Source organism: Podarcis filfolensis, assembly GCF_964270895.1.
Source record: "Podarcis filfolensis genome assembly, chromosome: 2".
Lineage (NCBI taxonomy): Eukaryota > Metazoa > Chordata > Lepidosauria > Squamata > Lacertidae > Podarcis > Podarcis filfolensis.
Window position 1 is genome coordinate 63,001,497 of NC_139605.1, and position 27,179 is coordinate 63,028,675.

A 27,179-nucleotide genomic window follows, 5' to 3' on the forward strand; every position below is an offset into this window, starting at 1 on the left:
ACAGGGATTGGTCTCATCTGATTGTAGGAATGAATACTCAATGGTGGCTTTCTTAGCTATTCCTCTAATCAGGATTGTGTCAAAGAAATGCTTTAGCCTCTGTTGTGGACTGTGGAGAGATGTTCTCCTTTTATATGAAGCATTGACTGGCTGCTACTAAGGAAGACTAAAACCACTTATCAGATGGCTTTTTCTGCCCAGGCTGTTGCTCAAATCTTGTTTCCATTTTTGTTTTCCCCACTTGTTTCTGTTGCTCTGTATTTTAACTCTCTCTCGTTCTGTCTTGAATTTATTCCCTGACCTCAACCCCCCTTCCTCTTTTTGTTTTCTCTCTCTCTCTTCTCTTTGCTTCTCTAGTATCTCCCTTTGTCTCAGAACTGGATCTCTTCCTGCATTGTGATTCTCAAGGTTAGTCTGCCCACCCTTGGAAAGGTGGGCCACTATTGATGTACTAAAATTTACCTGCCTACTATGTGAGTGAAAGCTCATTTAAAATGGAATTGCTTTAGTGCTGCTCTTCAATGCGTGGCAGCAGAGTGGATGCTCTATGGGTGAGTCGTTCGTGTGTCCAAGAAATCAACCAGTTGCCTGTGCTGCACGGTGTTAGACTCCACGTGAAGGAGCAGTCTGGTACACAATCTGGGGGGTCCTTCTGAGTCAAGCTTTGTCAGTGGTTGTTTAGCCATTGTTAACTTCAAGATTGGATTACTGCAGTGCACTTTGTGTGGGGCTCCCCTTCCAGCTGGTCTAGAAGCAGCAATTAGTGCAGAATACTGCAGCATAATTGCTGACAGAGTGAGATCATCTGCTCAAAGATCAGCACTGGCCGTCAATTTGCTACCAGACCAAAATCAAGGTCTTAATTTTATTGGCATACAAAGGCCTTAAGAGCTTTGGCAGCCCTTTATTTGGAGATCTCCTTGTCCTTTCCTTACATGTTTGACCACTTGGCTGTGGTCTGTGCTATAGAACTCACCCCCTGTTAACATTAGGCAGGCACCCACATATTGTTTCAGATGCCTTATAAAAATGGTTTAGGAAGCCTATCCAGACATATGATTTAGTTATGCATACTTGTTTTTAAATTTTGCTGCTTTTATTTGTATATTGATGATTGTTTTATGTATACTGCGTAAGGATTTTTTGATTTATAGTTTATAATTTCAAATAGATAGATAGATAGATAGATAGATAGATAGATAGATGATAGATAGATAGCTATCATAGATTAAGCTACCTAGCTGTCACCATAACAAGCGTGCTTTATTTTCTTAATCTATGATCAGTTCCTCTGACTCCATATATACCACATTCACTGCACATATTTTTGACCTAGAAAAGGCACAATGTCTGATAATTAAGATTCATTCCACAAATGAAGTTGTTTATCTATAGCACTGGTTATCATTTTCCTGTTTTTTCTAACACTTTAAGCAGTGAGTATCGTCTTATGGCCATGAATCTCATGTTAATTGTGTTTTATGTGCAGAAATATTAACTTTATTTGCCCTTAGCAAGTTATCAACCAATTTCATTTAACCTTTAGTTCCAGTAGTTTGAGGAACAGAGAAACAAATTTCTCTTAATTCACACTCACTCCACATATTTTATAACTTTACAATCCAGTAGTCTGTTGTGTCTCACTGTAGTCATTTTTTTCTAAAGTAAAAAACCATGTTGTTGCTAGCTCCAAATAACTGATATATTCTTATGACATTTTATGTCAGATTTCTACCACTGCAGATGAGTTAAACTGAAATATTTTAAAATAAAATATTTTGTTTGTTTGTTTGTTTGAGTGTATGTTTTTACCATGAATTGCTTCCTCCCCCCCCCACCAGCAGTACAGGATCAAAGGTGTTTGGGTGTGTACATGTAAATTAGAATTCATTGGCAGACATATTGGTCAATAATTTGAAAGCTTATTCAAATGCCTCAGTCATACTGTTTACCTTATTAAATTTTTTTTTAAAAAAACACTAGTTTGACATTTATTCAATTTAATGTATGTTCATCTCCCCTTTTCATTTTGTTTTTTTCGTTGTTGTTTTTTTTTTAAAAGTAGGATTGGTTTTTAAACTTGAAAAATTGCTTTGAGGGCTAAGGAAAATGACTTCACAATTTTCTGGCCGATCAGCACTTTGTGCATCTTGGTTCTGTAATAAACATGCTGCTGGTTTCTTCTGAGGTTGATCTATAAGAAAAGGCTGTGCATCTATATAAAACACAATGAGTGTCCAATGTCTACACACAACAGAGCCATTGCTCAAATTATGGATGCACCCTTACCTTTGTTATATATCATTCAGTGTGTTTGGTATCCTGCTGGGATAGCTTAGTCAGTAGTGCATGAGACTCTTAATCTCAAGGTTGTGGGTTCGAGCCCCATGTTGGGCCAAAGATTCCTGTAGGGGTTGCACTAGATCACCTTTGTGGTCCCTTCCAACTCTACAGTTCTATGATTTTACTATCTTTTGTTTTATGTACTTCTCTTAAAGTAGTTGCTACTTTATTGTCTGTTTTATTAGAAGCAGCCATGCAGGAAGAGAAAGCACCAAGAGATGGGAACCCCAAAGACCAAGGTAATTAATTATTATTTGTAATGGCTGACGTATCCCAACATTTCCTTACTGTGACTCATAAATTATCTCTCCCCAGAACCTCAACCTAGTTCGTTTCCTAGTTTTAACATTTCCCTTTAACATAGAATAAAATGCCTTGATTAAACCAACGTCTTAATAGTCCTTTCAACAGTTTTGTTATGTTTGGTGTGTGTTCCAGGCCTCAGCAGAACTTTTACTTATTGCTGCCAGTTTGAAGCAGCATATTATGGCAGAAAGTTTAAAAATAAATAAAATAAATCTCAAAATGTATGTCAAGGTTACCGAAGTCAATAAAATGCATCATCATACAGTTTTGCATTGGTTATGCTGATTTGGTTTTCCTTTCAGAGGAAAAGGGCACCAGTCCCCAAGATTACAGATATCACCTGCGAATTTGGGCCAAGGAAAAAGATTCCAAAAAAGAAACTATCAAAGATCTTCCTAAAATGAGTCAGGTAGGAATTTATTTTAAGATCTGTAATGCTTTTTAAGATGAATTTTTGAAATAGTATTTGCCTAGATTTAAGATACTGAATGAGCCAGAAGGGTTGGTGGTTTTATCATTGTACCATATTTTACCAGGCAATAAAGGAGAGCTGTTCTAAGACTGGCATGGGTGACATCCTCATGAAGGGTTGTGTTCTCTGATTTAGCCAAGCCAGGGATATGTGGCTGATTGCTGGAGGAGGATAAAATGCAAAGAAACAGAGAAGAAGACCATGTCTGCTTTGGCCAAGACAGGGAGCTCCTGGTACCCCATCACCATCCTCTTTTCCTGAGAGAAATTCCTCTGGGTGGTGCAGCTCAGGGACATTCTAGGGAAAGAAAGAGGGTGGGGTGGCTGGGGGCCTGCATTTCATTTTCTGCCTACCTCAGCACCACCCAAGGAGGAATTGTCTGCTGCTGTCATTACACATCTTCATGAGCAGACAGGTGGAAATGGGATTTTCCCAACCCTTAGAAATGTGGAGTTTAGCCAAGTTAACTTGGTAACATTTAAAAGACAGCTAATTTTGGTTCTTTGCATTCAGTTTTCATATATGAAACATTAGTGCACATCTCAAGTGGAAATGCATTACATTTTGGAACATTTTCTGTGTTGTCAGCATGATTGCTAGCTTGAGATGATAAAAAAATGTTTATTTGAATTTGTGACTGGTAAGGTTGTTGTTTTGCAGCATTGTCAGTTTGAATATTTTGTACCTAAACTCTAAGCAGTTGTTATAATGTGCATCTGTCTCTTTTCAAGGAGCAATTTATAGAGCTCTGCAAGACCCTTTACAATATGTTCAGTGAAGACCCCGTGGAGCAAGAGCTGTACCATGCTATTGCCACTGTTGCCAGCCTTCTCCTGCGCATTGGGGAGGTAGGCAAAAAGTTCTCCCACCAGCCTGCTAAGAAAGCTGATGACTTAAAAGCAAACAGCGTTCAGGACCCAGTAAGTGAAGAAGAGTCTCCAACATCTGACCAGAGTCAGAATTCAACTGTGGAGCAGTATTCCCAAGCTACTCCAGAAGAAAAAGCTTCTGGAGACATTCAGGTTGAGAAACAGCAACAGGAAAACCAGATTTTGGTAGATGGAGGTGGTGAGGGTCCAGGATCTCCAATACAGCTGCTTTCAGATGATGAAACTAAAGACGATATGTCCATGTCTTCATACTCCATGGTCAGCACAGGCTCTCTGCAGTGCGAAGATATTGCAGACGACACAGTGCTGGTCGGTTGTGAGGCTGGCAGTTCAGCTGCGCGATATGGCAGTACCATTGACACAGACTGGTCCATTTCCTTTGAACAGATCTTGGCCTCCATGCTTACAGAGACAGTACTGGTAAACTACTTTGAGAAGAAAGTTGACGTTGCACAGAAGATCAAGGAACAAAAGAAAGTGGAGAGGCAGTTCAGTGCATCCAGTGATTATGAACTTACCTCAGTATCAGGCTGAACTCAAGAGATAGATGTAAATAATAGAGGCAGGAGAACTAGAAACCTGGCAGATAGTTGGACACTTGTTTTTTGTTTTTTACCAACACCTACAGCTACCCAACAATTAAAGTCACTTCAGCTGAGTAAGGGACTTATCACAATGACTCTTTGGTATAGATACCTCCCTGGAGGACACCTTGCTTGCTGTGCTTACATTACATTCTCAAAAGCATGAAAGCCATTAGAACCTAATAGCCTCTGTGGCCTAGAATTACTATGGTAAATTATGCATGTGTGCCTCTGCCTATCTTTCTTTAATGAAGCTTGATTTCAGTCACACTATTGCTTTAGGTTCCTTGGTAGTCGCTCACAAGAAATGCAGCCTAGCTTGAATTCCTTCCTCTATATCTTTGGCTGCCTCCCTGTGACCTTAACGCCATGTATCAAAATGCTGTAGAGATCCCCAGCCTGCCTGAGAGAGCCTTGTTAGGAACCTAGAAGCTACACAGTAACTAGTCAGAGGTAAAGGATGTTATGCTCTGTTACGCCTGGCATCCTGCCGCTAGAATGTACCAGTGTCTTGGGACAGCTGGTTTCTATCCCAGATGATATACCATCACAGTAGCATGTGGTTTTCAACACTGCCCAAGAAAGATGCATATTAATATGTTTTAGCCCAGTTTTAACTCTTCAGTGCCATGTAATTTTTTTGTTTTTTGTTGTTTTAATTTCCCTGAGGGGGGAAAAGCAGCACTGAGAATTGCAAAAGCTATGGAGACTGGAGAGGGCGAAGTGAATGCAGAAATCCTGAGAATTGCAAGACACTGATAAGAACGGAATTCTTGGTGCTTTGGGGCATTAGAGTGTTTACTTCATAATTTTTAATGGTACAAGGGCTCAGAAATGTGGGGTTTAAAGAAGTTAATAATAACATGGAAGATCTAAGCCCCTACACCAGTAAGCTAGTTATCATAAAAGACTTGCATCACTGTACAGGCTGCTTATCTGATCTGTTTCTCACCATGGTGGAAAGTGGATCTATTGCTTTTGTATGTGTGCTGGGCTCAAGTAATGCAAGTGTGTACACAGTTTAGGACTAAGCAGAAAGCAGAGATTAGTCCAGTTTATCTGAACCAACTAACCTACTGGCTGTATGCTGGTCCAGAAGTTCCACACCATAGGAATCTTGCTGGTTGTACCCTCCAAATAGTGTCTGTTACCTACTTTATAAAGTTGTGTGGTGTTTAGACAACTTTCTTTCCCGGCGGCATAGAGTGCGGTTATGAGATCTGTGCTCTGAGAATCAGTTGTAGGCCTGAGGAAAACTGGAGCTCCATTTTGGGATTGATAACTTCCCTATGGGAAGGCATTCACTCTAAAGAAGCACTATTATATTTGTTTATATTTGTATACCTGCTCATCTCATTGCATAATTATTTTACTCAGTCATATGAGCACCATTGAAACAGTGTGAATGCTAGTGTGTGGCTGTTGTTGGACCAGTGATGAATATGGAACATACTGGCAGTTCAGAAAGAGCAAGAGTGACTTTGGAATATACAAGGAACACACCACATGGTGCAATACCCAGTGTTACTACAATTTTGTGGCGTACTCTGTATGTATTCACAACCAGTATTTGTTTTAAGACTGTCTTCTTAGCCATGCACCTGGAGAGCTTTTATTAATTCAGTAATTTATTGTAATTTTTTTAAAAAAACAAATACATGTGATTTTACATTGGTTTTTGTCTGATCAATCATGTATTCAATAAATGAACAGAATCACACATAAGACTTCTTTTTCCTTTATTTCAACTTCAGGACCATGCCTGTTCTCTTCCACAGTTCCTAATTTTTTCATATGCATAACAATGGCCTTTGGGAAGAATACATGAAATGAATAGCCATGGGATCAGGGGACACAAGCAATTTTGAAGTTTTCTTGTGTGCGTAGAAATAAAACTTGCAAACTATTGAAGCAGGGCTTTTTTTCAACTGGAACTCAGTTCCGGCTCCTCTCAATTGGGTGCCATTGCCATTATAAGAGAATGAGGGAGGTTTTCATGTTGAGTTTTGGAACCTCTTTTTCTAGAAAAATAGCACTGTAATGAAGACCTTGAGTATGTTTAATGGCATTGAATCATCTTGACTCTAGGAATTGCTTGTAACTGGCTACTACATGCATCCTTTCACTTGATGACTGCAGCATCAAGTGATGAGTTTACTGCAGAAATGGGCCACTAGACATAACATTTTGATACTGTCTCAAATGCAAAAACTTTCAGCAGAACCAGCTGATACATGCAGCTACCATTCATCAAATGTACAGTAAAGAACATATGTATGTAAGCCTATAAAGCAGAGATCTTACAGAAATAGTGCCAGCCTCACAAGCTGGGATGTAAAGATGTAAAGAAATGTCAAATCTTCACTCTGCCCACTAGATGGCATATAAACAAAGTAAAAAGGATGCATGAAGTCAGTTGCTCTGATAAACTGGAGGGGAATGGGGAAAACGTGGGACCTGGCTACCTGGGTATAAACTCTACAGGAAGATTACTTGTCATAAGCCACTCTTAGCCTGCTGACCCACCCCATCTCTCAGCCTCGTCCCTTCCACCCGTAAAATGGGGATAATAATACTCATTTTTGTTCAGTCGATTAGTGGTGTCTGACTCGTCATTAAGTAAGGTAAAGGTACCCCTGCGCGTACGGGCAGACAGACTCTAGGGTTGTGCGCTCATCTCACTCTAGAGGCCGGGAGCCAGAGCTGTCCGCAGACACTTCCGGGTCACGTGGCCAGCGTGACGAAGCTGCTCCGGCGAACTGGCACCAGAGCAGCACACGGAATGCCGTTTACCTTCCCGCTAGTAAGCGGTCCCTATTTATCTACTTGCACCCGGGGGTGCTTTCGAACTGCTAGGTTGGCAGGCGCTGGGACCGAGCAACGGGAGCGCACCCCGCCGCGGGGATTCGAACCGCCGACCATGCGATCGGCAAGTCCTAGGCGCTGAGGTTTTACCCATGACGCCATGACTCGTCCCGCGTCCCATGACTCCCATGACTCGTCATTACTACTTAATTAATTCTGGATTTCTCGCTGCCTCCTGCACACAGCTGTTTTGCTTTTTCTCACCCCCCCAAACGCCGCCGGAGGGTTCAAAGGTAACCAGGAAATCACTCCGCGGCCAAAACAACTCTGCCTCTCGAGGGGAGCCCTTAGTTAATGGAGGAACCGCGTCCCCGCCCATCCCAATTAGATCATGCACGAGGCCAATGAAAAGCCGTAAGAAATGGGGGGAGGAGGAACCTATCTGCGCGTCGCGCGCTATTTCCCGCCAAATGTTTGGGCTTAAGGGGAGCCTAAGCGGGAAATGCGCTGCTGCTGAGGCGGCGCTTGCCAGTCCCTCTCGCCCCCTGGGAGAGATGGAAGGTGGGTGTTTTTCTCTCCCACGCGAGTGAAGAAGCAGCGCTGACTGAGAGCAGGGTCCCTGATGGCTCAGCAGTTTCAGGTGCTGAGGTGCTGCTTCTGCAACGTCTTCCAAGTGCAGCAGGTGAGGCCGCGGGGGAGCGGGACCTGCCGGCTGGAGCGCGCGGGCTACTTGAACCCCAGCTCTGTCCTCCTCGGGCTCACAGAACAGATGAGTTGTAGAATTGGAAGGGACCCCCAAGAGTCATCTAGTCCCATACAAGACGCTGAAAGTAATTCGAAAGGTGGTCAACAGACATAAGTTGAGGTCTTGCAAGCTGGCTTTGCCTTCAGGGCAAACTTGGGCATTTCCATCACAACAGTCAGTGCTTTTCCCCCCCTAAAAAAACCAAACACGTTTAGGGGTACTCTCACTTTGACTCAAGAAAATCACCATTTTATAGTTCAAATCGGGGAAAATAAATACAGTGAATGGACAAAAGTACAAAGATTCGCAATATGTTTAGGAGTATGTGTACCCCTGCATCCCCCCCCCCAAAGCACTGACTACAGTTACACAAAGGTTGTTGCTACAGGTCTGAATGTCTGAAATGGACCAAAATGTATACCAAGGGGGAGGGGGGGTGTTACCCTTTCTTAGAGACCAGTGGTCTTTATTGATGAATTAAGTAAATATAGTACTAAAAACCAGCATCTATTGGAGTACTATCAAATCATTGTGCCTCATTCACTGGCTGCAGCAAGTGTCCCCAAACTGGTCAACAGGCCACCTGTGGTCCATGAGCTTCATTTAGGTGGTCTGTGGTGTCTCTGGATTTGTGTTTGAAGATGAGAAATGGCACATCCATTTTATATATGTACTCACATTGTTTTTTAATTGTATTTATTTTGCTTCTGTGTATTGTATTTTATTGTATTATAATTTCAATTCTATGGTGATACAGTAACACATGAAATAGCAAATAAAAGAAGCAATAAAAATACAATTAAAAATCATACAGCATTTTGCACAGCACATTACCAATTGCTGCAACAGGCAGAAACATTAATTGGCCTGCCAATTTTCTACAATTTTCAATTGGTCCACGTGGAAGAAAGCTTGGCAACCACTGGGCTAGAAACTCCTTTTTTTATTATTTGCCATTCCATGTACTTTGACTTGAACCAGCTGCAGCTCTTTATTCTGCCACTGTGCCATTCTGCAGCGCTCCTGCTCCCTGGTCAAAGCATGAGTGGAGCAACTTTTCTTCTGTCAAAGGCCACATTACCTTGGACGGAATCCGCCAGGGGCCACATGCTAGCAGTGGATTGGGCAAAAAGAGACAGTATTATTCTGGATGTGTTTTCCAGAATAAAGATAGTCTTGCTTCAGTTTTAACTCTGGCCAAAATTAAGGAGGAAACAAGCAGGAAGGAACAAATGCTGATTGGATGGAAGAATGGAGCAGCTTTGGGAGGGACTTGGGGCTGCATAAAATGTAATGCATGCAAGGCAGTCAGATGTGGCTTATAGCAGACTGTAGCCTGCATTGCACATGCCCCAATCTGTAGAATGGTCACTGTTGCACTTCGTCTTTAAAGAGTTGTGATTCCTTTGGCCATTAAATCTATGGATTATGATTGAATTATGGCCAGGGTGAAGAGTTCAAATGATGGTGCACAATTCTGATATACTTTTTTTTTATTAGGTAATACAAAAGAATACTAAGGGGGAAAAGGAACAGAAAACCTACAATAAACAATTCTGATATACGTATAAGTGCACAGTACACACAACACTCTGATCATAGACCTGTTCTTGAGCCCCTTAAAATACATACTTGGCTTTTATTGAAAATCGATGAATAGTTACAGAAACATGCACAGAGGCGAATGTTTCACCCATGTAATATGAATTGTGTGGGTTATTAATGAATTATATCTGCAATTCTGTCTTAGATGAAAAAGAGCCAAAAATGGAATTGCAAAGTATGTGATGAAAAGCAGTCAATTCTAAAGGTGAGTACCCACAGTTCCTTTATTTAAGTCCTGCTATCAATGAACTGCCTTTTTAGTAGGTGGATTCTTTTTCCTCAGATTCTCAAACTGCAATCCTACACATACTTAACTGGGAACAAGTCTCATTGGATTCAGTGGGGCTTACTGCTGCATGGACATGAATAGGATTTTGCTGTATTAGTATTAGAAATCTATGTTACCCACATTAATCTCTTTTCAAAAAAAAAATCTCCTTATCTTGCAATAGGAATCTGTTCACATAATCTGGTGTTAAAAATAGGTTAAGCAGTGGAATGTTTCTATTTTTTCTGGTACCTCCTCAACTAGAAGAGATTTTAATACGTTATCATGTTGATGATAAAAAAATGTGATCCAAATATAGTACTATAGGAGAGCTACTATAAAACATGTATTGGAAGAAGGGAGTCGTAGTAATTATTCTGATTATATAAACTATGTGGAGGTTAAAGTACACAAAGAAGAGGATACTGCATTCTTTGCTAAAATGTGGAGTGATAAGATGTACAGTGCAAGTTTGTTAAAGCAAAAGGTTGTATATATATGTCAGATTTACAAACAGGAAGTGCCCATTATTAAGTAATGTCCCTGGAACTAGGGCCTCTCAGATATAGCTATGATGCTATTTCCTTGTCAATATAACATTAAAGAACTGTGAAAATAAGTGTTAACAAAACTTTTGTTACTTTAGATTTTTGGTCAGGGTTCTGGATCTGATTGCAGGCGCCATGTGCAAAAACTCAATTTGCTACAAGGACAGGTAGAGCAGGGACCTACGGAAATGCTTAGGTATGGTATTAATTGATTATTTGCTGTCTTGTGTTTGTATACATTTGCATTATAATTTTCATTCTAAATTGCATATTATGGGTGGTATTGAGCAAAATCATACTCAGAGTAGACCCATTGGAATTAGTGGACTTAAGGTTACTTAAGTCCATTGATTTCAGTGGGTGTCTTCTGGTACTGATTTGGCTAGCGGGATTTATGCACACCATCTTAACATTTTTCATTGCATGTTGTATCAGATTTCCTTTGTTCCATTATTAACAATTATTAATTACCACAGTTGCATTTTCTAAAGGTGTGGATGTGGGTGAGAGTCAAGTCAATTTTTATTGTAAAGGTCTTTACAACGAATGACAGAAAATAAAAGGAAAACTTTCCTCTAAAATTGTAAAACGTAGCCTGCAGCAATTTACAACATAAAAAGAAATTTACAACATTAAATTTTAAAATTGGAGTGCGTTCACATAGCTGGAGCTGTGCAAATTTGCCTCTTCTGCCTCTATACTTACCTGGCAGGGGAGACACCTTGATCATGTGGGTGAGAGAGAGACCTGATGCTTTGCAGTTTGTGCTCACATTTCAGTACATATGAACTCTAAAACACACACATTTATATAGTGATATAACATTAAGTGCATTGATTATTTTCAGATCTATAGAAGAACCAATAAAGAGAGATGGTGAGAACACAATAGTTAAACTGGAAGAGAATTCGGGCAGGCAGGTAAACCCCTTTGGATTAAATAAAGTGTATCTTCAAAGCCAAAATTGAAGGACAACCAGTCACAAGCCCTTAAAATACAAATCAAGGAAAGGAGATGACAGTTTAGCTGACCCCCCCGATACTCTCAGGATTTATTTTTGTGTAAATGTTTATAACAGTAATTTATCCATTTGTTTAGTTAAGTAAGGACCCATTTCTCCATGTGACATTGGGCAACCTTTGTTTTTACTGAAGCAAATTGCATATTAGCAGGATTGTGTAAAGGTCATGGTTCACCAGAACCCAGTTCTTCTGGATTGGGCACAGAATTAAGCTCTCTGAGCATACGTGCTTTCATTTTAAATAGTTATGAGGATGGGCTTGAATAAACACAGGCAGATCCTATTGAAATCTTAGAAGCCTGGGGTACTAATTAGAAGCCATCTAGTGCCCTGCATAGCTCTTGCCCTTCCCCATGACAAGCAAAACCAGAATAAATGCATCTCAGTTTGCATACTTCACCAAATTCAGCTTTTCTTGGTACTTGAGATGACTGGACAGTAGTAGTAGCAGTGGTATTAATAAAAATAATCATTATCAGGTTTCTTGCTATGATTAAAACAGATCACTAAAGCAACAGAACATTTAGTCTGAGATGGATAGTGAGTTAGGACTCTCGATAAGACATTCTGTAATTTTTCTAGGCGGAGGAGGTAAAGTTGGTCAGCCGCTGGACTAAATATCTTGATGGAAGATGTGAAGAGCAAGTGAAGGAAGATGAGGAGGAGATAATGGTGCATACAGAAAAACAGAGCTACTCCTCCAAGAACACACTAAGGTGGATATGTAGTAGTTTCTTATTTTTACATTGTAAGTAATGGTGCCTAGTTTGAACATGCCATAATGCTATAAATGAATCACAAGGTTCATCTAAGAGGTACTTGCTTTTTCTCTCCGTGATGCTGTGTGAATTCATTGGACCACTTTTAATCTTGTTGCACCTGCTAGGAAGTGTCAGAAGACCAGCTTACACGATTCCCAGGGGTCTAGAAAAAGGAGAGCTTCTGGATTTGCAAAGGATGTCCTACATTTTGAGGTATCGCTCTTTCTCCAAGATAGCAAATACTTAATGTTCTATAGTATTACAGGACCCTCTTTTAAATGTCATAAAAGTTTCACTCATGTTGTATTCCCTGCCTTGTTACTTAAATGGGTAGAACTCAAATCTGCCTAACTACCATGGCTCTTCTCAAAGCAGCCTACCAAATGAGTAGAGCTTACTGAGTACTTTCAGTATAATCAAAGCCTCATTGAAAGCGAAATTGGTGTTCGTACATATTCTAAACAACTCTTTTACCTGACAAATCAACTTTACAGTATTCGTTGCCAGTGAATTGGCTTTTTACTTATCATGCGGTGGGCCTGTCGAGGTTATTGCAGTCATTATATGAGGCCCTACTCTAAATATTTTCCCACCATGTAACAAGTGTACATCTATAAAGGATGCAATGTTAACCTTGCTATGGAAGAGCTGGATTGTCAGTGAGTATCAACTTAAAGAATGCATGAAAAGCCTGCAGGATCAGCCAGTGGCCTATCTAAGTCCAGCATCCTGTTCTCACAATTTAGTATCAGCAAACTTGGCCACCTCTCTGCTCACTCCTAACTCTAGATCCCTTATGAACCAGTTAAAAAGCACAGGTCCCAATACCAATCCTTGAAGGACTCTGCTTTCTGCATCTGTCCATTCAGAGAACTGTCTGTTGATTCCTATTCTCTACTTCCTGCTACTCAGCCAATTATTGATCCACAAGAGAGCCTCTCATCGCTTTGCCATTAAGCTTACTCAGTAGTCTTTGGTGAGACACTTTGTCAAAAGTGTTTTGAAAGCCCAAGTACATTATTATATCAACCAGATCACCTCTATATGCTTGGTGAAACTCTCAAATAACTCTTTATAGGTTTGTAAAACTGGACTTGCCCTTGCAGAAGCCAATGCTGGTTCTGCTTCAGCAAGGCTTCTTAGCAAGCTGTGCAGTTGCTTTCTGAATCTGAGGAGAATGTTCTGTCTTAATAACAGAACCACCACCTGTGGTGCCTGTTACTTCCCTGCAGATAGGTCAACTACTTACTTACCCACCTTAGAACAGATCAACCCATGCAGTCTAGCCGAGTGTGCAACAGAGCAAAAGAGCTACACGTGCATCAGATAAAGAGTAACTTTACTTATTTGCAATCTGGCATTTCTGATTATTTCAGTCTCCTGCTTTTTATTATAGAACAGAAAAGATTCAGCCATAGTAGCTAAAAAAACCTGTGGAGATGATACATCTGGAAATGTGATTCCTGCTGTCAAAGAGCATCTGGTGTGCCAGAAGAATAAAGATTCAGAGTCAAGAGCTGCTGGACTTTCAAAGTGGGAGAAATTCCTTTTATCTGGTAAGAGTTGTAATAGTGGCAATGAAACTGCCATGATGCAAGAGAGGCAGGGAATGCTAGTCCAAACGTTTGCTGCAGGGACAAGTGCTGAAAGGCCAGCAACCTTCAGCCCCTGTAATTGGCATCATGCATCCATTCCACTAGCTGGAGTGCAAAAGTTCTCCAACACTGAACATGTTCCCATAGCTGACATACCTGTGGGAAGAGGGAAACACTTTCCTCCTTTGACTAATGTTCATCTTCAAGAAAAACTGCTTAATAGACTGCCTGAACAGCAATCGGCTCCTTTTTTAAATACTCTTATTAGTGTCTCAAATTCAAAGAATCTGCATAGAAACCTCTTTTCTACAGGAGATGACTTTGATGATGATATTTAAATGCCTTTTTTCTTCTCAACACTTTTTTATCATTATTAGTCTATGTGAGATGACTTAGAAGGATAAACTGTAGCCTGACCTAAGTCACAGAGCTATGTTGTATAATAAAAGAGATTGTACTCAAATACTGTCAATATCTTTGGCATTTATGGCTTCTATGATGTTGTTCGTCATTTGTGGTGTCGGGACAAGACTTTAAAACCAGCAAAGCAGTATTCATTGTATACTATGTATAGGCAGAAATTTCTAAAAAGGCATTTTTCTGCATCCAAGTACCAAATTGGGGCTAGCTTTGTTTTATCTTGCATACAAGGAGGGGATTTTCTTGTATCTGGTTCTGTAGTGGGAGTAGAAGGAGGAATGATGGCTCAGGTGGTGCTGAAACTTGTATGTACACTGTAGTTCAGGCATAGGCAAACTCTGGCCCTCCAGATGTTTGGGACTACAATCCCCATCATCCCTGACCACTGGTCCTGTTGGCTAGGGATGATGGGAATTGTAGTCCCAAACATCTGGAGGGGCAGAGTTTGCCTATGCCTGCTGTAGTTAATAAATCAGTGTCACTGTTGATTATCGTCTCATAGAACGTGACAGAATTCTCAAGGTCATGGGCTAAACCACAACAATGGTAAGCCTATGTATTTAAAACTCTTTTTCTGCTTCATCACACCCTAGTACCCCTTTTTGTCAGCTGCCTTCATTTCTTATGACCCAGGCAGACAAGCTGCAGCCAGTTAGTGCAAGGCCTCACCAACCCACTTGCAGATTTTTGCTATTTGTCCATGACGTGTTCACCATGATTAGGAGAACTTCCTCTTTAAAGATATAAGAGCTGCTGCTTAGCTTGTGCAGCTGTGGAATACAAGGTCCTGAGTGCAGTAACCAATTACAGAAAGTGCCACCGATGTAATGTGAAATGCAAAACCACCTTTCAGCCAAGTTTCCAAAACCGTTCCTTTCCGTAAAAGCAAGGCTTGCAGCTGATTCACCACCTAAGGGTAAAAAAAACCCAGAAACCAGACCAGCTATCAGAACTTGCGCCTGATAGCATCTATTGTTTTGAGTACTGGCACCTACCAAGTATCCTCTGAAATATGAAGTATTACCACAAATTAGACACACTACTGAATTAAGTGGGGAAAGTTAATGTGAATCTTTATTGATAGTATGAACTTAGAATATGGAAAGACAATCAGAGCCTTGCAGGGGCCAAAAGATATAAAAAGGTAGGCTACTCAGTTGCAGCAGCCTTAACAATTTGCTTTAAGAATTATGAGTTACACAGGTGCTATTTGGAAGTTTTTGCTTGCTTGGCATACTGGATGGTATCCAGAGCTGCCCCAATGTCGTAGTTCTTGGAATGCAGCAGGTGAGTGAGCCAGCCTCCTTCATCAGAAAACCCCATAGACAACATCTGGGACAAGGATTCAATGAGACGGGGGTCTGCTTCTGTAAATAAGTAGAAATAGGATTAGTTGACCCAGCTATCCTACAACCTTGCCTACATCCCATCCCCAGTTTGCAAATCCACAGCTGGCTGTTTTAAGATGGTGTGGGCAATTGACTATGCCTAGGTTGTGTTCTCTAAAAACTGGACCCTTACAAGTTTTATCAGGAAAAGTTACCAATAGGAAGACCAGCTGAGGCTGACCTTGATTAGGTAACAACCTTTCTAGTTATCCTGGCAACCCGTGATGGTTATAAAGCCCTGAGCAGCTCAAGACCTGCAGACAGGGCTGCGTTCTTGTCTTTCTGGTATCAGGCAAAGACATTTGCTTGGGAATTTAAGCAGCTCATATAAACTAGTTTTGGGGCTTATGTTTTATTGTTTTGTTGTATTTTAGTTGTATGTTGTCATGGAAGCTTATACCGAAATGCAGCTAACGAACTTTCTACACACTTGAGTTCAAGTGACCAATTTGTCTTGTAAATAATACTACTCAAGAGATGTGACTCAAATACAATCCTATGCATGTCTACTCCAGACATAAGCTCACTGAGTTCAGTGGCACTTACTCTTGGGTAAGGGGATGCAGGTTTCAGCAAGAAACATGTAATATTAGTCTGTACCCAAGGTGAACAGGATTTGATTTCCTAACATGCCAGAGCTGTATATAGCCTTCCAATCTCCGTTTTTTACCTGGTGGAAGGTGAGGATAGAGCGCAGCCTCTCGCAGTCCTGTTGGTCCTGTGTTAGTGGGAGCTTCAGCTGGATTCAGAGAGCTTGGGTTGTCACTCTCTGGCATTTGTAAGGACTGCAGTTCACCAGTTGAAGGGTCTACTTCTTTTGGAGACAAATGGGTCCAGTCCTCATCTGCCCCTGAACTGCTGCTGGATTCAGCTGGTTCCTGGGATTGCACAAAGACACAATGTGGAGAGCCTGCTTTAGAATAACACCAAGTACTCCTTAAAAGACCTGCACCTAATGAAGTTACTTACCAATAGCACATACATATTGCTCATTGGCTATAACTAACTTATAATTCCCCAACACTAAAGTTCTCTGTCTCCCTCACCTTAAGGAATATTGCAGATATACTTTCTCTAGGATTTTCCATGACTGCTAAACAGACATTTGATGCCCAAGAAAACACATCAAATGCAACATTGCTAACAACCTTCCATGAAAATTTTAGCGACTTCAGTGTGTATTACAGATCTAGCTTCACATCTAAAACTACCCCCTTCGATACATGCTGATGTTACTAATCTGTGGCTTTAAACATACACCATAAAAATGGATTTCCACATGTACAATAGTACTTCCTCCTGCCTCTCCAGCACCTCCACACTCAACACTGGGAGACCCTCCAGAACAAGTGTAAGTGAGGAGCTGCAGTGGGAAGTCCTCTTGTGCAAGTGGAAGACCACATGTGATAATGGATTTCACCCTGTCTTACCAAACATCTCTTGCTCAATTATATACTCTTGATTATTTTCAGGATATCTAGCATGGGTCCCCCCCCCCCCAGTCCTGAAGCTAGAAGTATACAATATGTTGCCTTTTCAGAGCCTAATGTCCACCAGGAAAACCGAACAAAGAATGCCCTGCCAAGTAACCATGCATACTCAGAATTCAGTTGGGCCGACTCCCACCTAAGCGGGGTTAGGATTGCAGCTTTAGTTTCTTTGGAAATAATACAATTTTTCTGTTGTATGTTATTGTACAGAGGCTAGAAGATTACCACTACTCATGACCATCTCTAAATAAATTTAGTACTCTCTTGCATAGGAAAACGAAAGATTGATTTAAGTTCCTAATATAAAAAGCATCAGTGCTGATCTTAGTGACAAGCATACAGTGAACAGTGTGTACATCTTTACCCTACTGACTGCACATTTCGGAAGTGACAGTTTAATCTTCATACTCGTACCTCTGACAAGAGGTTCTCCTCTTCCATCTGTGTAGCAGGAGAATGTACTGCCATTTCCTGCAGCTGGTCTGTAAGAGTATCTGCATCTGCAGCTGGTTTGCTGTTGGTACTTGCTTCTGGTCCGGTCTGGTCACTGGAACCTCTCTTCTCAGAACTAGGTTCTGTACTAGGTGACACTTTGCTCCTCTGTCCCTCATGTTCCACATCAATATCAACATCAATACCTAGAAAAACAATTTAAAAGTTGGAAGCTGGTGGCAATCTGCGATCACGTTATGTTTCTGTCTACATCTACATCTCTAGGGATTTGAATACAGTCTTCTTGGAGGGATTCCCCCTCCCCCTTAGAATGGCAACGGTTTGCCATTCTGAAGGTCAGACAAAAGTAGCTCTCCAATAACCTTGTCTAGGAATTGTGGACAGAAGTTTCATGTTCCCACTGAGCAATCACTGGGGAGAATGTGAAGACTGATAGCTGGTTGATATGAGAGATGGACAATGTGCCAGCTATTCTGTAACGTTCACCTACTGCTGACTGACCTGCAGTGCCAACTTTCTCCTCGGACTACATTGCTCTACAACAGCTTAAAGTATTTATAGTCTGCCTTTGCACAGTGCAGTCATACATCTGAAGGACAATCACCTTCAACAAACTCAAAAATCAGAGCACAGGTCCAGGAGATGCCCACGTTTGCCTTTATGTTTTTCCTATGTAATGGCAATCAGTATTTGACAAGACAAACACAAATGAAACACTATTGCTAGGACCACTCCCCCCCCCCAAAAAAAGCTTAACCATAGTATTAGAAGACTTTGACAAAACTATTTGGGAGGAAAGTGTAAGGCAAAATAGCCAACTAAACAGAAGGCCCACACGTCCTGTATAGGTGACAGGTACCATAATGGCACAGTACTGTAACACATATCCTTTTGATAGTGGCATATAGCAGCTAGTAAGAGACCCAATTGATCAAACCACAAAAGGCTACTTAAACCATTTGATATTTAGGAAAGCTCACATGCAGAGTATGAAGGCAAATCATAGATGAAAGCAGGCAATAATAGCCAGATGAAAGCAACGGCTTACCAAGCGGACCCAGAAATGCAGCAACACTTTCTCCAACATTCTTCAAAAAGGTGACATTGGGATCTTGAGATTGACTGCTAGAAGCTGTTTTTAATAAGGGGAAAAAAGTTACTAATAGATCTTGTAAGAGAAAAGTTGATCAGTAAAGGATTCACAAACAAGGATTCACAAACTCAGTTCCTTTTAGCTCTTAATTATGATTTGATTTATAACTCAATGTAGCATTCTTAAAGGAGATCCTGAACACATCTATTCAAAAGTAAGTTCCTGAAAGCAATGCATTTGGGACAGAGTGTGTCTTTTTATTTTGCATTTACAACCACCATTATGGTCATCAGAAAGCTAAATGCATACCTTGCTCAGGAGCAGCACTCTGAGAAGTGGTGCTACCTTGTGCCTGGCCAGGGTTTTGACACTTGCGGCCAGGACAAGGGTGACCACAGCCTTGCATCCACGCAAAAGGTGAAACACCATGTTTCATCTTACGAAGCCAGCGACCTCTAGGAAGCCACTAAAGGGTAAAAGAACACGCTGTTAGGGGTAACTGTCGCTTTAGAAAATAGTTGCAATTCATCTTAGGCAAGATGATCTTTACAGCCCCCTCTCGGCAACTGCTTTTTCCTCATGTTACTTACCTCAAATGGATGGAGCAATGGACTCTGAAACATGATCATGTTATGTTCCTTATGGATACCTTTTCCCTCACAAGTACTGCACAGGTCATAGTCAGGACAAACAGTGCATTTGAATCTTGCACCCGCAACTGGGCCATCACAACCATCACAGATCACGTTGGGATGCACCATGTTCGGTGGGCGCTCCTGGCTGCAGGATTGGCGGTGCAGGTGGTCACGCTTCAGCTCCTTTTTCTCTGAAGGACACAAACACAGGGTGTTGCTGAAATATGCCCAAGATAAATGAACCAATACCCATCGAGCTGCAGAACTAGACAGTTGTAAAAGGACAGAAACGGAAGCGTGCATACTTTATTCACCCCTGCACCTCCAACTTTGTTTTGCCCAGAAGTGAACTAAACAATTTCTCATAAAAGCCTTTAATGTCTGCCACTACCTCTCTCCCGTGTGTTTGTGGTGCGGATAACCATGAACATACGAGTGTCAAATCAGTATTTGCATACAGAGGATGACAATAGATGTAAAAGTCACATTCTGCAAAAAGTGACTGAAGCATCGTTTTCAGAAATGTTGACAACCCAGCTCATCGAGGACTTGTTTGTTATGAGTGATCGTAACTTTGTTTTCCTATCAAGTTGCACCACAGACTACTGTAGCCAACTCTGATTTTTTTAAATCTTCAAATATGTTATTCATGGCACAGTTTGTACCAGCAGACAAGATATCCATGAGTTCCAATTACCAGAGATACATATGACTTACGTTTTTTTCTATCTCCAAAGGAGAGTAGCCACCGAGTCTTTTTCTCAGCATGGCTCTTATTGTAACCCGAGATTATTGTTATTGATATATTTTGCTCACCAGCAGTCTCTGCTATCCAAGTCTGCAAAATGCCTTCTCTATTATATCCTAAAACTTTTTTAAAAAACCAGACTCAGTTTTCCATCAGGGCTACCAAAAACGTTTCCTATTCTAACCTTCCCAATTTTGGGGTTTTCAACATCTGCTCTGCAGGTAGGAATGGGCAGGGAACAATGATAAGCAGAGGGTTATACAATATATACCCATTCTGCATATTTAAAAATGTTCTAAATATGGGTTCTCATAGGTTATGAATATAAATGCTCATTCTTATTTTAGGCCTTTAAAACCACCAATTCCAATATTGGGGAAAGTTAGAGAAGGCAAATTCTAGATCTCTTAGCCTATCACCATTCCTCTCTTAGCATGCTGTTCTGGTAGATACTCAGCCTTTCCCATGTGTCTGGCAATGCCTCATTTCTTGCAGAAATCTAGTATGAAACTGCCAGCTTCTGTCCAACTGAGCTTTCTTTTAGTGTGTGGCTTGTGCCCCATTGGTACGCAATAGCTCTGTTAGGAGGAATTTCAAGCCTCTTGCAGCACAACAAAGAAGCCTGGTCATGTAAACTCTGGATCAGCTATACGCTTCTTGTTACAATTCTTCAACAAATCTCCTTTACTAGAGTTTCTATGGGAAAGGCATAATCTCCCACTGGCCTAGTTTATGGGCTCTACCACCTCAGACTGTTGCTGCATTCCAACTATACATTGGTATTAGTTGAAAAACAAAATTACACATGTAAAAAATAGCTTGGAACAATGGTCAATGAAAGAATAAGGGTAGAATGAGAAATGGGGGAAGTCTACTTCAAGGGATTTAAATGCACTGGCCAACAAACCCACCCTTGTACTGGCTCTGGGTGAATTTTTAGTTTTTAAGACTGGTTTTGCCAATGCAGTTTAAATTCCCATTAAGTCACTGGGGTTCATAGAGTCTCACCTTACTCTCAAGTGATATTTCCTATAGCAGCCATTCTCATGAAACACTAGCTTGTTAAAAGCTGTGTCTTAAGTTGTGTAGTGCAAAAGCTGTGAAATGCAGGGATGTTTTCTCCTCTTGAACAAATTATAACTACTAGAATACATTACAAGATAGCTGCCAAAAGCAGTTAAGAGAAAATACTAAACTGGCTAAGATTACCTTTAACATAAATGCGAAAAATCCCATCTTTCACACAGGGCAGGGCCAGCTTCAGTTCTTCATCACTGGAAAAAGCAATCATATCACCATCTTCATCTGAAATAAGAAAACAGTTAACTCACTTTGACAGCAGATACTCAGCCTTATCCTGAAATTTCTGAATAGGGCAGCAGAAAACACTGTTGGGCTCAATATATACTCTGCCTTCCTCTTGTTGGGCTGTATGCAAGTCTGTTAAGAAAGTTGCCTAGCACCATCTGCAAGGGTGGCAAAGTATCCTTTGGTTACACATTTATTTCACATAGCAAAGTAGTGCTTTCAGAAGACAGATTTACAGCTTTTATTCAGTTACTTGAATTAAAATCTAAAGGCAAATAAGCTTCAGATTGCAGGCTATGTAATGCAAACTAGCTCTGATGAAAGAAATGTAACTGTCCACTGAAAAAGCTATGCAGTTCTCAGCTACCAACTGAATTGCTGTTCCAGCAGCTGATCTCTAGTAAAGATGCACCGATGCTTTAGGCAGTGATTTATACAAAGCTATTAAAAAGAGCAGCCTTCCCAGACCTGGTGGCCTCCAGCTGCTTTTGGACTACAATTCCCATCGTGCCAGATCAGGACAGGTTTTATTGGGGGTTTTATTGTTAATGAAAGCAGCAACAGACAATAACCTCCTAGCACCTGATTCTTGAGATGAGAAAAGCCTTCATTTATGTTTCCTTTAATGGGAATCGGCATTCCTTTTAAGAGAACCTTAAAAGCAGCATGCACTGTCAGTAGTACAAAAAAATAAGGCATTGCTTATCAGTTCTGACCTTCAGGCAGGACTGAAAACAGCGCACAACATGCATGCAGGTACAAAAGCCATTTGCTACCTTTCCTCATAATTGGGAAGCCCAGGCATTACCAGGTTGCCTTCTGGAAGTAATACTTAATGGAATGACAGAGCATCTGCGTTGCATGCAGAAATGCTGCTGTAAAGGCTAGACCTGTCTGAAATCCTGGCAAGCCTCTGCCAATAAGTTTAAGAAATACTGAGCCAGATGGACCAACAGTCTGATAGTTTTCTGCGCTCTTGTGTACTCAGACATCAGCCTCTGAAAACTACAATACACAGTGCAGTTCTCTCTCACGCTTTATACTCTTATATACCAATAGTCATGAGTGGTTTAAAAAACACTTCTTTTGAAAAGTGTGCAAGACTTGCAGGACTGACAGAGCTCCCTAGAAGAAATTCTGGTTGCTACGGGAATATCCCAGTATGATGTAACTGCCCAAGTGTACAAACATGCTTAAACAAATATTTACAGCTGGGTTGCAGTTGGGTCACTGTGCAGCGTTACGCAATGGCACTTATTTTAAATGAATTTATGAGAAGTATCAGTGAGCTCCATATCCTATCGTGTCATATCTTACTACTAAGGGGATCCCACCACCCTCAGGAAACACGTTGACAATTCCCAAACAGAAATTTGGACACCAGTAGCTAGTACCATATTCACGCCTGCAGTGGCAGTCCCCTCTTCGCAGTGGGACTTCTTCTGCTGCTTATGTCACTCCTCTGTGTGCCATACTTTTTGCCCAGATTGTTGAAGAGATTATTCAAGATAACTTAGCTTCACGCCATGGGTCTCTTGATACATATCAGAGCAAAATTCCACACCACCGCACTATGTATATGAGTATCAATAATGCAACCACACGGAACCTTCCTATTTGATTAATGTCTACCCTTCCCAGGCACTGATTAGTTGGGAAGAACTGGGTCACCCACACATTTTTGGTTATTTGTATGTATGAGACGACAAGAACTATGTTAATTGCATGGTGGGACTAGAAACGAGCAACTGAAACCAGATTTAGAGTTGGAGCACTTAAAGAGTAGCCACACACTACAGAGTCTTCCCTCTCCCCACCCAACCTCAACAGGTGAATTGAGGTTGTTACCTGCACTGAGGTTTAGTGAGACATAGCTAATAGCAGTTTTAGTGCTCAGGCCTCAACACTGGAGGAGTAAACTGAGTGGAACAGACTGCCTCTGAACTAGTACAGAGTGCCTTTTCCTAAACATTATCAGAGACAGCTTCCATTAACATGTAAGGCTTCTAGACTAGGGTGTGTTGCTTCCTAACAGACCTGAATTCCAAATCTTATTTCGTTTAGAGATTAAGAGCTGGTTTGAGCAAGTATAGCAGAAGGGCGTGACAACTATGATAGGTTAATGAGCAAAGAATATATTGTTAGCTTTGCCTTTTATGCACACAGGCACTTGACAAAACCTCCAACTGCTTTTCCATTGCACAACGGAGTCTGGGAAACCTTGACCTGTTGATTTCAGCCCGACAGGCAGCAATAACGGCTACACAGAGCCTTGCCTCCCAGATCTAGCATGAAAAGCCTTAGGACTATCAATTCACTAAAGCAGAGGTGCCTTTTAAAGGTAAACACCTTTTTTCCTGGCCTTGTTGCGGTACCTTGAACCACAGCTAAGCTTTTCCCAGACCCGGAGATCAAGTGACTGAAAAAAGTTTCCCAGGCCGGATTGCATGGAATCATAGAATTGGAAGAGAATTATAGAGCTGGGTCATCTAGCCCAACCCCTGCGATGCAGGATTCTCAAATCCATGACAGGTGGCCATCCAACCTCTGCTTAAAAACCTCCATTGAGAGAGACTCTGCCACCTCTCGTGGGAGTCCGTTCCGCGATCGAGCAGCTTACTGTCAGAAACGGACATAACTGTCTGAAGACGTACTGTCTTCCCGACGCTTAGTCGGAATCTTCTTTCTGCGCGCAAGGCTACTGCAGCGATCCTGTCGCACAAATAAAAAACCGGAGTTGGAAGTAAAACACCACGGTGGCCTGTTGTTAATGGTCCCCCGTCCCCACTCACCCTTATAGTACATCTGAAAGGCGCCCGTGGCGGCTGCGGAATTGCGAAGCAGCCCCTGGAAAAGATCGGCGATCTTGTCCCGTATCGGCAGGTAGCGGGCAGGCGAGTCGAGGGCGAAGCGGCGGATCTCGCGAGTCACCTCCTCCTTGCCCAGCAGGTAGGCCTTCACCGTCATCGGAGCCATGGCGGCGGCAGCTGGATCTAGTGGCGCAGCAAGAATTGATTCACGCAGGAAGGCGGGAGGGAGGTCGGACCTGATCGCGACGACACCGCTCCGCGTGGCAGCCTCCTTTAACTCTGCCCTCGAGCCTGCTTTGCCTGCTGCTTCGCCGCTCGTCCCCGGGCTTCTTATAGGCGCTTTTGCAAAGAGGGCGGGCTTGAGCTGGGAAAGTCCCCACCCAGGGAGACGAGCAGGGGAGGAGCGGCAACAACAACAACAATAACGGGGGCGTGCGCGACCCTTGCGCTAAAAAGCTGCTTCTAGAATGAAAGGAGGCGGGGGGCAAAAGGGAGCTCAGGAAGGAGAACGCCAAGGACAGGGGAAGTGTCATTGTCAGTCGTATGATTTTTAAAGCGGGGAGGGGGAAGGCAAACCAATTATCCTTTGTGCCCCTGGAGGTGGCGTCTCGTTTGCCTCCTCGTGAGCGAGGAGGAGGAGGTTTGATCTCCCCAACGCCGTTTAGTTCGCTTTGCAAACCCCGCGTGTAAGCATTACTCAGCACTTTCTTGCTCCGCGGCCTACAGAAAGAGAGGTGGGCGGAGGAAAGCAAGGCGAGCTTGTTTTTTGAAGCGGGAGGTGGCAAAGGCGAGCTAAAACAAACACGCGAGACGTGGAACCTCTTCCTGCTGCCTCGCCCGCTCCGGTTCCTGCGTGTGGTTTCGGATTGCTAACTCACTGTGCGCTGGATCTAATAGATACGAGGCTGGGCAAGAGGAGGTAGGCCTCGGACAACTTCCCGTCTCTCGTGCCCAGCCAGGGCTGAAGTGCGGTAGGAGGTTGCTCAAGGTCGCTAACAAAAAGCCCCCTCAAGAATTGGTTTCTTTACGAAGTGAAAATGACGATGAACCTTATTAATTAAGGGTTATTGATTGCTCTATCACTGCAACACAAGGAAAGAACTGATCCCTCTTTAGTGTCGCAGTTATGGCTCAGTATGAATGCTTTAAAGCAAAAACACTCTTCTTCAGACACCATCCCGCTGTCCAGATATGCTCCTTACATTTTTGTGCCATGTTAATTTGGGTATGTCTTCCATAACCTCAACTCGCACATAGTGCCAATTTAAGCAGCAAGAAGGTCCCTGCTGAAGGGAGCCACGGGATCAACCGAACTACCTGCTTCCAGAAGGGTCAGTCGGTATATTTCTAGATGACATGAATTCAACACTTAGGATGCCCCACTAGTAATCTCCCACCATGGGCATAGCCAGGATTTATTGGGGAGCAGCAGGCATTATATAAGGGGGGGGCAGAACCGAGTTATCTGCAACAACACAATTGGTCAGTTTTTTATTTATTTACTTGCTCGGGGGAGGGGGGTAAAGGTAAAGGGACCCCTGACAGTTAGGTCCAGTCGTGACTGACTCTGGGGTTGCGGCGCTCATCTCGCTTTACTGGCCGAGGGAGCCGGCGTACAGCTTCCGGGTCATGTGGCCAGCATGACTAAGCCACTTCTGGCAAACCAGAGCAGCGCACGGAAGCGCCGTTTACCTTCCCGCCGGAGCGGTACCTATTTACTTGCACTTTGACGTGCTTTCAAACTGCTAGGTTGGCAAGAGCAGCCCGTCGCGGGATTTGAACCGCCGACCTTCTGATCGGCAAGTCCTAGGCTCTTTGGCCACAGTGCCACCCGCGTCCCATTGCTCGGGGGGTACCCTTCAGGTAACCTGGCCCAAAAGCTCATGAGGGCTTTAAAGTTTAAATACCAACACTTTTAATTGGGGTTGGAAACAGGTTGGCAGCAAGTGGCAAAATACTGGCATAATATATTGACCAGTTCCAGTTAAGTATCTTACTGTTGTATTTCAGAACTGCTGACATTTCTGGGCCATTTTCAAATGCCACTGTATAATACTGCAGCAATTGAAAAAAGGAGCATGGATAACTAGCAAGGCTGTCTTAATCCCAATAGGGTCACATTTAGTATAACACCTGTGTCTCCAGAGACAGTAACCTGGTATTTTAGGGCAGCGGCAGGGAATATTAGACCCTGGGGCCAAATGTTGTTATTCACTCTTTTGTTTTTGGCCTTTGTGACTTTCTCCTGGTCACACCTCTCGCCTCTGTGAACGCTTTTCCCTAGCTGGTCTGGACCGTGTCCTTTATCTTTGATAGTGGTTTTTTGCTTGCATGGATGGAGGACAGAGAGTTGTCTGTAGAAACCTTACTATAATGTTGCCTATTATACAAAGCAATGTATAAATTATTCTGCCCACTTTTGTTTCTAGCCACCCCCAGAAGGCTGCCCTGTTAAGAATGTAAACTGTTGGCCTGTAAAAGCTTCCCTGGCCCTGCTTTAAAGGGGCTGCAACTCTCCAAACTATGTTGGGTCAGAACCATTTACTAACAGTATCTCTTGGTGTGGGGCAAGCTAGGGTAGGGTGCCGCCTCCTTCCCCTCAGTTTCAGGTACTGTGCTACCTGGAAAGGCAGGATGGGACTCACATCCACCCACTGTGCCACTGGTCTCAACCCTCAGCTATGCTAGTGAGCAGACCACATCTCTAGATAACTTGTCCCAGTGGTTTCATACAGATATTAAACAGTAAGTGGGATAAAATGGAACCCTGTGGAATTTTATACAGCCAAGAGGTACAGCAGTAATGCCCCAGCACCACTTCTTGGAATCTACCATCCAAGTAGGAGTGGAACCATTGCAACACAGTGTCTTCAGCACACAACACAGACAGC

At 42.3% G+C, this 27,179-nt stretch overlaps 3 protein-coding genes across 8 annotated transcripts in view; 2 read left to right on the forward strand and 1 right to left on the reverse strand.

Annotated features, from left to right (window-relative positions):
* The window catches only part of TBC1D9B (TBC1 domain family member 9B), a 34,346-nt gene extending 28,026 nt beyond the window's left edge, over positions 1-6,320 (forward strand). For 2 of the 3 annotated variants that reach the window (XM_083591929.1, XM_083591931.1), the window contains exons 19-22: positions 358-408; positions 2,529-2,582; positions 2,952-3,058; positions 3,853-6,320. In XM_083591929.1, the coding sequence (XP_083448055.1) occupies positions 358-408; positions 2,529-2,582; positions 2,952-3,058; positions 3,853-4,545 (905 nt within the window). In that variant the 3' untranslated portion in view covers positions 4,546-6,320. The remainder of the gene's footprint in view (positions 1-357; positions 409-2,528; positions 2,583-2,951; positions 3,059-3,852) is intronic. The other variant, XM_083591930.1, reaches the window with a different exon arrangement.
* A 1,377-nt stretch (positions 6,321-7,697) lies between these two features.
* Positions 7,698-24,264, forward strand: MRNIP (MRN complex interacting protein). Of its 4 annotated transcripts, none has more exons than XM_083592026.1 (8): positions 7,701-8,082; positions 9,896-9,955; positions 10,665-10,762; positions 11,414-11,486; positions 12,170-12,303; positions 12,474-12,561; positions 13,745-13,904; positions 14,866-15,557. In XM_083592026.1, the coding sequence occupies exons 1-8, from the start codon at positions 8,023-8,025 to the stop codon at positions 14,895-14,897; spliced, it is 705 nt and encodes a 234-aa protein (XP_083448152.1). In that variant the 5' UTR covers positions 7,701-8,022; the 3' UTR covers positions 14,898-15,557. The 4 variants fall into 4 exon arrangements, with proteins under 4 accessions (XP_083448151.1, XP_083448152.1, XP_083448154.1 ...); XM_083592028.1 differs by lacking the exon at positions 14,866-15,557 and adding an exon at positions 23,645-24,264 and having other exon boundaries at positions 7,702-8,082; XM_083592027.1 differs by lacking the exon at positions 14,866-15,557 and adding an exon at positions 17,959-21,945 and having other exon boundaries at positions 7,702-8,082.
* SQSTM1 (sequestosome 1) lies at positions 15,411-25,013 on the reverse strand. The gene is made up of 8 exons (XM_083591999.1): positions 24,271-25,013; positions 21,380-21,475; positions 19,378-19,613; positions 19,097-19,253; positions 18,743-18,826; positions 17,656-17,879; positions 16,422-16,629; positions 15,411-15,730 (listed from the first exon to the last, which is right to left on the reverse strand). The coding sequence occupies exons 1-8, from the start codon at positions 24,452-24,454 to the stop codon at positions 15,570-15,572; spliced, it is 1,350 nt and encodes a 449-aa protein (XP_083448125.1). The 5' UTR covers positions 24,455-25,013; the 3' UTR covers positions 15,411-15,569.
* Positions 25,014-27,179: the final 2,166 nt, after the last annotated feature.